This window comes from Petaurus breviceps, unplaced genomic scaffold (genome assembly GCF_028583685.1).
Source record: "Petaurus breviceps papuanus isolate PSGF00001 unplaced genomic scaffold, PetGlider_PUasm1.0 38, whole genome shotgun sequence".
NCBI lineage: Eukaryota > Metazoa > Chordata > Mammalia > Diprotodontia > Petauridae > Petaurus > Petaurus breviceps.
In genome coordinates, this window is record NW_027186304.1 from 55,682,635 (window position 1) to 55,697,512 (window position 14,878).

The 14,878-nt window shown below is 37.6% G+C and overlaps 1 protein-coding gene and 1 long non-coding RNA gene across 2 annotated transcripts in view; one reads left to right on the plus strand and one right to left on the minus strand.

Moving 5' to 3' along the window:
* Positions 1–6,692: 6,692 nt before the first annotated feature.
* Positions 6,693–10,472, minus strand: SNAI2 (snail family transcriptional repressor 2). The gene is made up of 3 exons (XM_069099918.1): positions 10,143–10,472; positions 8,853–9,398; positions 6,693–7,866 (listed from the first exon to the last, which is right to left on the minus strand). Exons 1-3 carry the CDS (start codon positions 10,219–10,221, stop codon positions 7,685–7,687), a joined length of 807 nt encoding a protein of 268 aa, XP_068956019.1. The 5' UTR covers positions 10,222–10,472; the 3' UTR covers positions 6,693–7,684.
* A 57-nt stretch (positions 10,473–10,529) lies between these two features.
* The window catches only part of LOC138170526 (uncharacterized), a 35,933-nt gene continuing 31,584 nt past the window's right edge, over positions 10,530–14,878 (plus strand). Inside the window, exon 1 of the long non-coding RNA XR_011170648.1 lies at positions 10,530–10,670. This is a non-coding gene — a long non-coding RNA (uncharacterized lncRNA). The remainder of the gene's footprint in view (positions 10,671–14,878) is intronic.

Genomic DNA, 14,878 nt, shown 5'->3' on the forward strand with positions numbered 1-14,878 from the left:
CTACATAGCGTGTCATGATGAAAGTGTGGGATGGTGTGACATAAGAATGATATGCATACAATGTGATATGTCATGTGCCATGGCACCTTGCATGACACTGTGAAATATGAGTGGCATACACATGTATGCATTGTGGTATGACACATATGATATGGCATGACATGGGCATGAGCTGGCATTTGAATTGCATATGATGACATGTTCATCAGATTGTGATGTGGCATCATGTGACATATATATCTCAACCAAATACCTAGCCACACACAATGTATATTTTACTATACATATACATTTAACCAAATATCTATGAACCAACATTTCTACTAGAACCAATCTACCAATCAATCAACACATCTTTATTATGCACTTACCAAGCAACAGGCATTGTGTAGGTGCTGGGAAAACAAGGCCAAAAGCAAAGCCATCCTTGTCCCAAAGGTTCTTATATTCTAATTGGAGTTAATATGAACACAGACATACATGAGTCTTAAGTATGCACATGTGTATGCTCATACAAAATACTTACAAAACTAGATATAAGGTAACCGTTGAGGGAAAGGTACTAGGAGATAAAGGGAATACATGAAAAGACCTCCTGAAGAAGGTGGTGTTTGAGCTGATTTTCAAAGGAAATGCAGAATCCCAGGAGGCAGAAGGGAGAAGGGAATGCCCTAGGCTTGGGGGTAGACCACAGAATAATTGAGAAGGGGCAGTGAATGTATGTGAGGCCAAGCAAATAGTTCAGTATGGCTGAACCCTAAAGTGTATGGGGAAGAAAATGTGTAAAAATAGTGGGAAAGTAAGAAGGGGTGAGATTGTGAAAAACTGTAAATGTCAAGCAGAGGAGTTTAGATTTAATCCTAGAGATGAGGGAAGTCACTTAACCTCCCCAGGCTTCAAGTTCCGCATTTGTAAAATGATAATAATAATATTTGTACTACCTTCCTTATAGGGTTATTAGGAGGCTCAAATGAGGTAATGTATTTGGAGCACTTTGCATATCTGAAAGTGATCTATAAATGTCATCTCTTATTATTACACAAAGTAGGTCCTTGATAAATGTTTCTAGAAGTAATAGGGGAGAAGTCTACATTATGATTTTATGTCATTGATATTTTACTTTGTTTAATTCATCAGTTTCCACATATCATAAGTGACTACTATGTGCAAAACAATATGTTAAATTCCATAGCATAAAGAAAGATCAAAACAAAACAAACAGGATTTTCCTTTCTCTTCAGAGACATGGGGTACTACAGTGATGTAATGGTGTACATACAGTCAGATATGACACTTGCCAATTTATTTATTTACCTGTTGTTTTTCTTTATTACAAAGAGTGCTTGATTGATTGACCCCAATTTTCTAGTTGAAGAAACTGAGCTTTGGGGATGGTGTGCTACATACAGAAATTATTGTGTTTGTAAATAACAACAACAACAACAACAAAAAAAAACAAATAAAGCTCTTTTTTTTGAAAAAGTCACATGAGAAAGGGGAGAAAATATTGGGGAGCAGCTAGTAAATCAGGTCATCTGGAATATAGAAACTATGAAGAAAGATGAAGCAAAATAAGACTGTAAAGCTAATCTGGAGACAGACTATGGCAGATTGTAAGACAAAGAAAAGAGTTTGTATTTTATCCTATAGGTAATTAAGGGGCATTGACAGTTTGTGATCATGACAATTAAATGGTCTGACCTCTGTAATAGAAGAGTTAATTTAATAGTATTAAGGAGGCTGGGAGAAAAGGAGAGAGGGACTGGATCAGTGAGAAAATTAGCTATCCATTTCAGTAGTACAGGTGTCAGAGAATGACTTCACTCAGACTAGCAGGTGAGAGTGTGGAGTGCCATGGGGGCTAGTGGTGAGAGATACTATGAAAGTGGAATTGAAAGGACCTAGGAAATTATTGTATGTGCTTGGGTGGGAGATAGAGAAGAGTCATAGATGACTGTTTTGAATCTGAGTGATTGGGAAGATTGTGGTGCCATCAAAAAACATAGAGGAATTGAGAGGAGATATGTTTTTTTTTTGGGGGTGGGGAGATGTTATATTTAGTCCTGGATAAATGTAGTTTGAGGTGCTACTGGGACATCTGGGTAGTGATGGTAAGCAGTCAGCTGGAGAGACATTTTCAGATCAAGGCTGGATGTATTGCCTTGAGGGGTCTTTGACGAAAAGTGATGATTTGAGGTACAGGAGTGGATGAGATCTCCAAGGGAGACAATTCAGCAAGAGAGGAAGAGGATTGATGGGACAACATTAGCTGATAGACTTAGAACAAGGGCAGGAAGAGAAAGGTGAACCCATGATGAAGGCTGAGGCTGGATTAGCTAGGTGGGAGGTGAACCAAGTCAGTGCACTGTAACAGAATTCCAAAGTGGAGAGAGTACGGGAAAAAGTAGAGCAAAGAACAAGACTCATTAGCAGAGAATGAAAGCTGAAGCAGTAAACAGAGGATCCTAATTACTTTTTAAGTGAACTACTATACAAAGTATATAAACTTATCCAATCTCTTATTCATAGCACTTCTGCCAAGGCTTAAAAAAATCTTATTCATCCCTCTGGAGACAGTAGACAAGGCTATGCTCCTAATCACTTTTTGTTCTGGAGGTTTGGCAAGTTGGTATGTTTGAAGGACTGCCATGTTTGTTCCTTCTTTACATGTGTACTTTCCATGAAGTAATTACTACCTCCTGCAGGGTTAAGGAGCTAGGCCAAACTCTCCATTAGATGGACTCCTTTAGTTTCAAAAACTCTATGGATTCATTGGTTCCAATCAAAAGATATTTTTACACTATGGGGAAATATTATAGGATAAGGTTGAGATATCTGATAATCAGTAGTACCACTGAAAATAATTTTTAAAAAGGATTGCAGAGGAATAGCTCTATGTTTGTATGACTATTCGTTTGTCTTAGAACACCTTTATCAAATTATTTTTGCTCAAAATTTGATCACAACCTTGACAAATGTAGGCCATGGATTTGTGTCTTGGCTGGGTAAACCCTGAATTCTATTAAGTTATAACTAGCTCATTTCACCATAGAATGTCTACATTTTAGTAGTGAAAGAAATAACTGTTTACCTTGGAAGGTTTTTTAGCCTAAGAAGATAAAAGCTGGGGTAAGGCATGGGGGTGTATGGGGAGTGATAATGGTCTTTGAGAAAATGAAGTGTTATTGTACAGAGGATGGAGGCCAGCTGTTTTTCATCTCCAGGAAGGACAGCACCAGAGGAAATAGACTGAAATGCACCAGAAGAAAATCAAGATAGTTCTAAGGGTTTATTTAGCCACACGATTTAGAAATAGTAACTTCTAAAACAACTTCTTGTAATTGATTGGGAAATCAATCTAGGAGGGTCTATATTGCTACATAGGTTGGGTATTCCCTCAGTTCTTTAAGATCAACAAAATGAAAGGCTAAAATATTTAATTCCCAACTTATCTTCACCACCATCACAAACATTTCTGTAGTGCCTCTAACTTGTAAAACACTACTCATGAAGGAATATTTCTAATCATCCCTTTGGGCATTTTGCTTCTGTCTTTCTTTTCATGTTTTGAGAATTTCATCACAGAGGGAAGGCTCTAGAAAATACTTTTGCATGATATTTCCCTCTGTCAGAAAGCTGCAAACTCTTATATTATGGTCACGCTGCATGAATATGACACATTGAAACAAATCACCTAAGCATTCCTTGAAATAGCCTTGAGAAGCTGGTTTCTATTCACTTTCAAAGATAACAGCTGTCTCCAGTTTAGTTATCATTGATGATTTGGCATCCTTTAACTGTAAATGTGACTTAAATAAGAGATCTCATCATCATTTGTTATTATGTTCATAAACCTTGAAATGTATTATTATTAGCAGTATTTTAAAAATAGATCTGGAAATATCGCCCAGTCTACTAAATTTGTGCTGGTCTTTCCATTTCCTTCCCCCTGAAATCTAATTTCCTTCTGTCGGACTCCACTTACTGGGTTATGAGAATGCCGGCACTTTGGTCGTCCCTCAGATCCCCCATGAACACCTAAAACAACGAGAGCAGGTTGAAAGGGGAGGCTCATTCCACTTCTTTCAGATCTGCTACTTGATTTTCATCAGGTCCACAGTCCAATTTCTGATATTTCCTTTCAGATTTCCTTCTACCCCATTGTATTTGATCCAAAGTGACTTGCCTGCATCTTTCCTTGACTTAATACCCACTTGGAGAGGCCCTGACATGTCGTCAGAAAGCCTGGTCCTATCTCTTCCTAGATTTTCTCTTTTTTCTAAAATGTGTTTTTTTGGTATTTGGTATTATATTGCCAATAATAAAATAATATTTCTCAGTATCACAGTTATCCCTTGGAAAAGTTTCATTTTCCTTCAGGACAGAGACCAATTCAGAGACTGCTTGCTTCCTAACTTTCTATAATCCTTAGACACGTGTGTCTGAATTAAAGCAGAAGTCTGTTCTTCCTCATTAGACTGGAAGTGGCCCCTCCCATTAGGATAGGGGTGGGGGATGTTGTGTGCTCCTCATCCTTCTGCTATGTTGAATAGAGTAGACCAGTAGGGGTGCTATTGCAATAAATGATTCTTCAATTGAGTTCATAAGTATTCTGAGTTTTTTTTTTCCCCTTTTGTGAAACTATACTCTTCTGATTTCAGCTCCTTTCACTATATCACTGGTGTTCATTTATCTAGGATACCCTTGTCTGGAAAGTCTGAATTCAGGACCAATAATTCCTTACCATGAGAGAAATGGGAATGAAATAGTGAAAGTAAAAACTTCTGTCCTATAAAAAGGAAAATGTTAACTATGAATTCCTCACAAAGTGAGCATGCTTGAAGTTAAATCTTGACTTCAAGACAGGTAACTGTTTAAGCTTTGGTCTGGAACAGGAAAGCTGACACAACCAAATGCTTGCCTGGAGATCTACAAACTTCAAAGGGACTTAACGGGTATGTGTAGGTCAATAGAGTAGACATATGACACATTTCAAAGATGTTTGATGCCTTCGTAGGAGCACTTGCAAAATGCTTGTCACTATTTATTGTCCTGGAAATTGTCTGGAAGCTTCACTACTCCTCTTTTGCTATACCAGGGACTCCTAAATGAAGGCAGTGCTGATTTCTGAAAGTAGAGACAGACCATTTCAGTTAAACCAGCTGGTATCTTGTATCTAAAAAGTTTAGTTGGAATTAATTTTGCCTTTCTGAAATGTTTTGTGCAGAGGGGGTAAGACCAAGTGAAACTAAAAACCAGTATTTTAATTGTGAGCTATTTCAATCAGATTACAGGCCCACATTACCCTGGCAACAATTTATTTAGCTGCTTCAGTGGAACAAATGGGTCGTAAGGCACTGGGTGGGAATGATGGTTCCACTTCTGACTAGTCATGTCACTTTTGGTCACATAAACTGTCTTCTGTTTAACTTAGGATTTAGGAATACTTGCTTCTGTCTTATATCTATATCACAGATCTAGTGTGAAAAAATAAAATCTCATAGAAAACTCTGTTTATTGAAAGAAAAATTGACAACTACATATCTAAAGTAATCATTATTTTGTTTCTGGAGACTGAATTAAAATCAGTACAATTCTTTTAGGATCTTATTTCTCTTACCAAATTACTATTCAAAGCCATCCCAGTTTAGCTCAATTTGAACATGGATGTGATGGCATTGGAATCGATAATTTGGTACTTCTTGTTACTAAATTGGCCTAAATAGTTAGAACAATGGTTATCTGGCAATAACTATTTCCATATTGTCAACAGTGTATTTATAAAAACGATTAGAATTTGTTGATCTCAGTTAATGAATGAGGTTTTACTGAAAATCTAGTTTGGTCCTGACATATCTATTACCTATCTGTCTATATCTATAACATATCTGTTATAAAATATCACTTTTATATTAAATCCTTATATAAAGATTATAATATATAAAACATGGATATGTAACATACACATATATTGTATACATATAATATAGACAGTAGAGGACAGCCATAAAAGAACTCAACCTTTCCTTAATTAGCTCAACTTCAACCTACACCTTCATTACAAGTTGCTCTAATCACTTCCTCTGAATAACTGGATCTAAATTGCTCTCTATCATGAAAACTAAGCTTGTGTCTGATTTTTTAATGTTATTTTCATGTTTCTCTTGTGTTTTCCCACATTTTCACATTTTCTCAATTTAAATTCCCCAATTTTCACATTTCTCAAATGAAAGCCAACTTGGAATATGTATAATTTCTTTTTAAAAGCTATAGACTAACTCTATGGGTTCCATAATTATGAGCTGATTGTGGTTTGATTTTTTTTTTAAACAAGTATGTAGTGAAATCAGTAGTCATTAAGAGTATTCTTGTATTTTATAGTCTGACAAATTTTGACAATCAGCAGAAGACAAGAATCTTTTAATAATTTTTCACCACAGGTAGATAGCAGCATACCCCTTGGTTGATTATTCTTTTCTTAGTTTAAAAGTGTCATCTGCACATTAAATATAAATATTTGTGTATCTCTAAGAGTTTTGTTATCCACATCTATCATCTACAAGCCAACATGTCCTTTCCATCGATACTTTTAAGTGGTCATCTCTACTAAATAAGCTACACCATGTTTTGCTTTGCTTTTCCCTCTTAATGACAAAGCAAATAAAGCTTCTGTAAGTAATTATAACAAACAATTTATTTTTTTCTCAAAAATGTTTATTGTAAAAAAGTGACTAAAAAATTGTAAAAACATTTGACTTCACACAGTCCTCAAGTTGCTTATAGATGTGACCATAGGCAACGGTTCACTTTCATACATTATCCCACTCAGTCATATAAAAATAAAAAAAAATTTACATTATGTTCACCAACAATTAACAAAAAAGGCACTTGGAGGGGCGGGGGGTAATGCTGTAGATATTGCATTTTCTTTGTGCATTTTTAAAGGAAAAAAAAAGTACATAGTTGAACTTCCAAAATCCCCTCTCTTGCACTTATTCCCGTTTAGTTTTTATATTTACTTTTAGAGAAATATGAAAACCTATTTTGTACTAAAACATGGGTCAAGCATGCACCAGGAATGTTCAAAGCTAGTTTTTCTTTCCCCTAAGGCACATACTGTTTATTATAAAACATGAAATACATTAATACATTCTTTTGTATTTTTTTCTTCTTTGAATGTAAAGCATTGCAGATAATCAACAAAGGCCTTATTTCAACAACAGCAACCAGTAATATTGGGAATTTCAAAAAAGTAAACTTGGAATACTTTGTAAGGCACCTGAGATAGATGGTGTCGGGCAGATTCTCTTGCTCAAAGAAACTCTTTATTACAAGTAATACTGTTTGTTTGTTTCCTATTGAAATGATTTGGCAGAAAAGTGAATCTTTGTACTCTTTTCCTAACAAGATAAGAGATCATGTGCTTTGGGCTTCATCTCTGATGAAAGTTCATTTTGCTTCTTAGGTTCTAGTTGAAATGTTAGTAGGTGTATGGCAATTTTGAACTTCCCACGGAAGTGAGTAACCTGAAACCCTTATGGATTCTATGGTCTTCAACCTTAAAAAAATATACATCTCTAATTTGGTTGGAAAGCAGGAGAGAAAATGCCTTTGGACTTGTATTTATCATTTGGAATAGGAGTGAAGAAATGCATTCAGTTCGAGTAAACAAAGATTGCATCACTCAGTGTGCTACACAGCAGCCTGATTCCTCATGTTTGTGCAGGAGGGACATTCTGGAGAAAGTTTTGGAGCAGTTTTTGCATTGATATTTCTTTACATCAGAATGGGTCTGGAGGTGAGCCCTCAGATTTGACCTGTCTGCAAATGCTCTGTTGCAATGAGGGCATGAAAAAGGCTTCTCCCCTGGAAAAAATAAAAATAGACAAGAAGGAAGAAACACGTTAGTGATTTCCATAAGAAAAATTAATAGCTAGACAACTCTGAAAGTTTGACAGGCGCTCAGAGCTCCAAAAACCAGAAATAGTAAACTTTGGTATTGCCAACCCTGGTTCAAATTCACACACTGACTTTTATTAGACACTTGCTAGGTACGATTTTCGAGTCTGTCCCCTTAAGATAAAAGTGGATGTTGCCAGACACACTGAGACTGCTTGCTGCTCCTGGAGTTGAGAAAATATTCTGTTGTAGCAGGGGATTCACAACAGGTGCAGCTGAGGTTTTTAGTCAAGCTCTTCCAAGCATTTGTCTTTTTTTCCCCTTTCCTACAACTGATCCTATCTTACATCTATAGCTACATTAAAAGACCTCCCCTCTCCCTCCCCTTTGGAGGATATTGTGCCAGGAATAAGAAATGCAGTGGGGCAGGGGCAGGAGTGAAGGGGATGAGGGGTGGGAGTTGGCCTCTAGGAGTATACTAGATATCACAGCAAAAACATGTTTAACTAAAGCAGGGGGGAAAAAACCAACAAGTATAGGTAACCTTTTCATCTATTTACTAAATCAATTGATTAAGATAGCAACATTTGTACTCACTGATTACTAGTGGGGGTGGGGGCGAGAGGCAGGTACACAACACACATTCTGGGACAACCTTTCCTACTTTTTCTAACTGATCTTTGAGACCAAAGCCCCAGCACATCGAGAGTCCTTTCCAAAGTCTAAATGCATGTTTGCAATCATCAGTGCAGAGGTTGTTAATGAGAACCCGAGCATTTTGTGCTGTAATGACTCTTTGAGGGCAGCCAGGAAGCAGCTATAAATTAACGTCAGTCACTTTTAAGAGCACTGATGTCATTTACCCAATGCAAAACCCAAAGCTAACATAAAGCTTCATTCTATTATAAAGTAGAATTTGTGCCTTTTTAATTTTTAATTTTTATTTTGCTTACCAGTATGAGTTCTAATGTGTCCTTGAAGCAACCAGGGTCTTGAGAATGCCTTGCCACAGATCTTGCAGACACAAGGTAAAGTGTGGGTTCTGATGTGCATCTTCAGGGCACCCAGGCTCACATATTCCTTGTCACAGTACTTACAGCTGAAAGATTTCCTAGACTGGGCATCACAGTGCAGCTGCTTATGCTTGGCCAGCCCAGAGAAAGTGGAATAGGTTTTGTTGCATAAACTACACTGAAACTTTTCTGCTTCGATGGCGTGGGGATCGGAGAGCTTGGACTGGATTCTTTCCTCTTCATCACTGATGGGACTTTCTGAGCCACTGTGGTCCTTGGACGAGGTGTCTGATGCAGGAGGGGGGCTCACTCGCCCCAAGGATGAAGGATATCCAGAAAGAGGAGAGAGGTCATTGGGCAATGGCGAATGGAACGGAGCATTTGTAGTCCACACAGTAATGGGGTTGTAGGCTACTGAGCTGAGGATCTCTGGTTGTGGTATGACAGGCACTGGGTAGCTTTCATAAAGATATGGGGAAATAATCACTGGCAAAAAAGAAAGAAAAGAGGATTAAGGTAAAGTAACTGGAAAATCCTACTAACAGGCTATAAAATAATGCTTATAGGATTTCACAGTGTACAAGACAGATGCCCAGAGGAGACCACAGAGGCATTTGTAAAGCAGATTCGGTTTAAAAAATATGGCATTCACATGCATATTGTATTTGTGTATATGTACAATACCCATGACAGCACCTGAAAGATTAGCAATCAATGCAATATGCAGACTAAGTTCTAAAAGCCTCATCGTTATTTTCACCTTTTAAGCTGATGTCTAAATGCTTACAGCTGACTCTATTTGCACATTGGGTGAGAATTTTCCATTGCCATTCTTTATGACATAATGTTTTCTTTCAAACGTATATTCTATATTTCTATACAACACTTATTTATTATGCAACTTGATAAAAAGAAAACAACCTAATTTCACGAAATCTGTTTTCAAGTAGTTGCACCTCAAGCTTCAAGGAAAAAATGTTTTAGAAAAAATAAAGTTAGGAGAGATAAATAACAAAATCCTTTTACAGAAGAAAAAGTGGTGGTACAAATTTCTAAATTAAGCTTTTCTCCAATTAGTGAAAACCAAATGGAAATTACTTCAACATAGCAGTTAAAAAGACAAAAACAACCAAAAAAAAAAAAAAGACAAAAGACAAACAGCAGAATTCCTGAAATCTACCAAAAGCTATTTTTGTTAGAGAGAGGTAGATTTCTTTTTCTTTCTTTTACCTGTATGTGTGTCCAGTTCACTATAATTTGGCTTCTTGGATGAATTGAAATGTTTCTTGACCAGGAAGGATCGTGGCATTTTGAAGTCAGGACTTTGGAGTTTTCCCAAAATGTCTTTTGCTTTAGAATAACGGTCCCCAGGTTCCGTGCAGGAATCCAAATCACTGCTCGCACATTGGTCCCTCTAGCATTGTCTACTCTGCTGAATCCATGCAGTGACGGAAACCTAGAGCAGGGCAGAGGCTCCTTGCAAAGTGCTGTAAATACCCACCATCAGGTGCAGGAGGGTAGGGCCACGGTTTCTGGCCGTCCAATCACTTCTGAAGCTGCTCGGGCTTTTTTACACACTGAGCCCGTTTGGCTGGGCGGGTTTTCCTCCCTTTTGGGACGAGGGATCCAATCGCTGCTCCGAGGTAGGGGTTTGGTTCAGGTTTCAACTCCTCCCCCCGGGACAGCTGTGAACAGAGTCTGTTGTCAGACTAAATTATTCGGGTTCAAAGTGGCTGTATGTTGCTCCTCGGAATTTCAGTTGAGTATTTTTTTTTAAAGTGTTTAAGTATTTTCAATAGAGGTAATTTTACTTATTTAACTCCACTAGTTATTATTCTTACTCACACAAAGCTAGATAAGTCATAGGCACTGCAATTTCTTTCTGGAACAGGTCTGGCTTCCAGATGTTTGATAAAACAAATACAATGGAACAAAATGTTCATTAAGAAAAGGAAAGGGGAGTAGGACATGATAACGGGTCAGCTTGCAATGTTAATGAGAGTCTGTATTGGGAAGTGACATCTTGAATGGTTTTTTACTTGTAGATGAACCAAATCATTAACTCTTGGCTTTTGAAAAGGAAAGGTGGGAGAGGGGAGACAAAAGCTTCTGTGAGTGAGGAGGAAAGCTCCTTCACAGTAGGGAGGTTCTTTTGGTCTGTAAAACTTGTTGGAAGCAGCATGCCATTCACATTCTGATTGCCATTGAATACATTTTATATCTTAATAGCTTCAGTAAAGCAAGAAGATCACATTTCCTCGTGGAAATGGAGTAATCATTTCACTGTATTAATTAGCTTGAAAGAAATGCTGTCTTGCTAGGAGAGATATAATTACCTAAAGAAATGGAAATCTGCGGGTTTACTAAGGAAAAATGTCCAGCTAATCAACACAACAGTTAGGTAAACTGTGTCAGGGACAACTGAAGAGCCTCTTACATATCCAAATGACAACAAATTTTAGGCTATCATGTGTTTTAACATGACTTTATGGAAAGACTGGGGAGATATCTTTAGAGACATCCCAAAGATTAATCTCTTTTATTTAGTGTTATTTGCTTAAGGATAAAGTAATCTAAATCCATTTTAGGATCAATTCATTTCCTGTACTGCAGTAGAAAAAGGATACTGTTATAGGCATAGAATGCTAAAGGTTAGAAGAAATGTCTGTCTAGAAACATTAAAATACCTCAGATTTTTTATTGTGGGTTTAAAAATGCAAAAAAAAAAATCTTCCAAAGCAGATCATTTATTTCTGAAGCATGATAAGTGTCTTTTCAAATACTTCAGCACACGTCAAAAAAAAAAATTTTTTTTTTCTTGCTCCCATCTGTATCCTGCTCAGAGAACTGGTAAACAGGGAACATGCAGAAAGACCACCCCAGCTTTGTCTCTAACAGGTGCTGGAAGAGAAATGTGAAGAAGCAAATAGCCCGTGGTTGTGTTAAGACTTGTAGGAGTAAAGTGCATTGTCAAGCTGCATAACTTCTTAATCTTAAGAAGCCAAACAAGTGCCAGAAGATGGGCTGGTGGTGGGAAGTACCCAAGGTTTTTGAGCTAATTTCTAATCTCTCTATCTAGATACGTGTGTGTATATATAACACGTACAGTACATACATACATACATACTTGTTGCCTCTAACTTTAGTGGTGAATAGTAAAGGAGATTTAGATGAATCTCCAATGTTAAAGGAAATGTGCCTAGGGAAAACAGGGAAAGGGGAATGGCAACATCAGAGCCTTAGGGACTTATGTTTCCCCCAACAAACTATAAATCTGAGTATAATCTAGTGCATGTTTTCTGAGTTTGCTGCTTTCTATGAGTGGAGGTAGAGATTTAGGAGTCTAGTTTATTGAAGCAAGAGTCCTCCTTGCCCTTTTCACCCCATTTCCTGAAAAAGGCACAATTTGTTAGAGATATAATATACAGTTGAGTAAACACAAATTGTCATGGGCTTCCATTTCCTCCTTTGACTCCCTGCAAGATATGAAATTCTTTTCCCATAATTTCAGAGCCTGTTCATAACAGCAAGGGCAGTGTTGCAGCTAAATTCTGTTTATTGTATTTGCTTTCTAATAACATGGATAGATTTTCAGAAGGTTGTGTATTCAGATAACTGGAGAAGATAATATTTGCATTTATTTTCTGTGTAAGTGAATCTTTGCAATAGCAGTTGACTCCCCAATTGTAAAACCAGAGAAATCGACTTATTTATATTCATATAAGGGAGACTAGTCATACGCAGAGTATGTACATAGGGAACATCACACAAATCACAGAGCCGTGACATATTACCGCACTTACTGGAAAGAGTGAATGATGTTGGGAACAGCGTATGAGGCATGTTATTACACAGATCTGAAGGGTTACTAGTCACACATACTACCTGAGTGAGGTTTGCTGTCAAAAGTGGGAGAGTCTGCAGGCGGACTGGGTGAGTCAGTCTCAACAGGTGCTCTGCTTGTTCATGGCTAACATGGACGAGAGGGGCTTTGGAGCCCAGCAAAATGTGCAGGAAAAGGGAGAAGGATATGAAGGGAAATGCACTGGAGTCAGCTGCAAGCCAGGGCTAAGAGAGAAGATTTCCTTTCCTTCTGGATGCCAGAGATCTCAGTTAGGTAATGTTTGCTGTGGTCACTGACTCAGCTGAGGAACTGAAATATTTTTCCTGCATGAGAAAACTCATGTCTGGTACAACTGTAACAGCTTGAAAATGCTTCATTTTGAAAGCACAGAGAAGGTAATCATCAACTACAAAATATGAGTCTGTAAAGTGGATAACCTTTTCACTACTATAGGGAATTTGGAGGATCCTGGGGGGTAGTTAAGATGACCTGTTTGAGGAATGTTCTCATTTTCATCATTCCATGGGTTATGAAAAATGATGGGAAGGAAATTCTAACTTTTGGATTGCCCTGAATATCTAAACTGTGCCTTGTGCATAATTCGTTTCTGTAGCTTTAGACACCCTGGAAAAGGCAAAAATCAATAGAAATCATCTCTGTCCTTAAGAAGCTTACACTCTAGCAGCAGAGATAATATATGTATACAAAAAACTTTTATATGAAGCAGACTGTGGTGTGTCAGTTAAAGTGCCCTGATGCTCAGATGAGACAGAACTCATATCTGGTGGCAAGAGGGGAGGGATTTTGAAAAGCTTCTAATTCAAGTTTGACCTCTGAGGATAGATAGGGTTTCAGAAAGTGGAAGTGGGAGTGAAGGCATTCAGGGCAGGGGGAAGAACATGAACAAATGCCCATTTGACATAGGAAAAGTGTGAGATGTTCTTAAGGCAAAGCAAGTCATATAGTTGCCACATTGCATATAATATGTAGAGGAGTAATGAGAGATGAGGCTGGAAAAGTAAGATATGACCAAGGCAGAGGGTCTAAAGTGATCGATTGAGAAGGTAGGATTTCCTTGGATGGGCAACGAAGCATTAGTGGTTTCTGAGGAAGGGAGTGATATGAGCAGGTGTTTTTCTTTGATTTACCTTTCTATAATGATGAAACCTTGTAAATAAAATATACTTCTTTTCCCCCACCGAACATACAAACACGCACATTCTACCAGTACCTTGGTAACTGACAAGAATGCTCTCATCTGCTGTTCACTTCTAAATCAACATATTCAAAGATAGCTTGTGTGACTCAGCTGATCTCCGTCTGAAGTCTACAGATAGTGTGATTAAAAAAAAATTAATCTTCCCCTACCACAAAGGCAAATTAAGTGGAGCTTCAGGAAGTATGTAATAGGTTTAGTTTACTTCAATGTGTGATGTAAAGGTATTGCTATGATGTATTAAAGAGAAAAATAAATCATCAAAATGAATGAAAACTTCTGTAATCTTGGCTGAAGTTTTGGAAATCAAATAACTTCAGCCTCTCTCATAAGGAATAATAAATTATTAGGAATGTGGTAAACCTCCATTGTACTTTGTATACTGGGGCCTTCTAAAAGGAGCCATTTCTGTCTCAGTTAAGTGTTAAATATTGGTGGAATCAAACACTGGAAAATGAGAATTAGCTGCCTAAAATGACACCTTAACAATAGACTGGAAACAGGTTTGACTTCTATCAGCTAGAGTACTTTTTTTTTTTTTGCTTTTTGGAGGGGGGAAGGCAGGGCTATTGGGGTTAAGTGACTTGCCCAAGGTCACACAGCTAGTAAACGTTAAGTGTCTGAGGCTGGATTTGAACTCAGGTCCTCCTGACACCAGGGCTGGTGCTCTATTCACTGGGCCACCCCTAGATCCCTTTCTAATTTAATAGTGCTATACTATACAGAAGTGCCCGTCTCCAATATATATCTAGATAAGAATGGCATTGTTTACAAATATATGTTTTATAAATTGAATGTCTAATGTCTTGAAAGTATAAAAGTCTTATCCTGAGGGGAAGGGGAAGGGAATAACATTTACTAAGCATCTACTATGTACCAAGCACTATGCTAAGTTATTTTTTTTTT

Excerpts from the sequence above, each read along its gene's own strand:
- SNAI2 (XM_069099918.1), bottom strand. The coding sequence starts at position 10,221 with ATGCCACGATCCTTCCTGGTCAAGAAACATTTCAATTCATCCAAGAAG. Across the intron at positions 9,399-10,142 it reads TGAACTGGACACACATACAG|TGATTATTTCCCCATATCTT; the intron begins GTAAAAGAAAGA and ends CTTTTTTGCCAG. Across the intron at positions 7,867-8,852 it reads ACACATTAGAACTCATACTG|GGGAGAAGCCTTTTTCATGC; the intron begins GTAAGCAAAATA and ends TATTTTTTCCAG.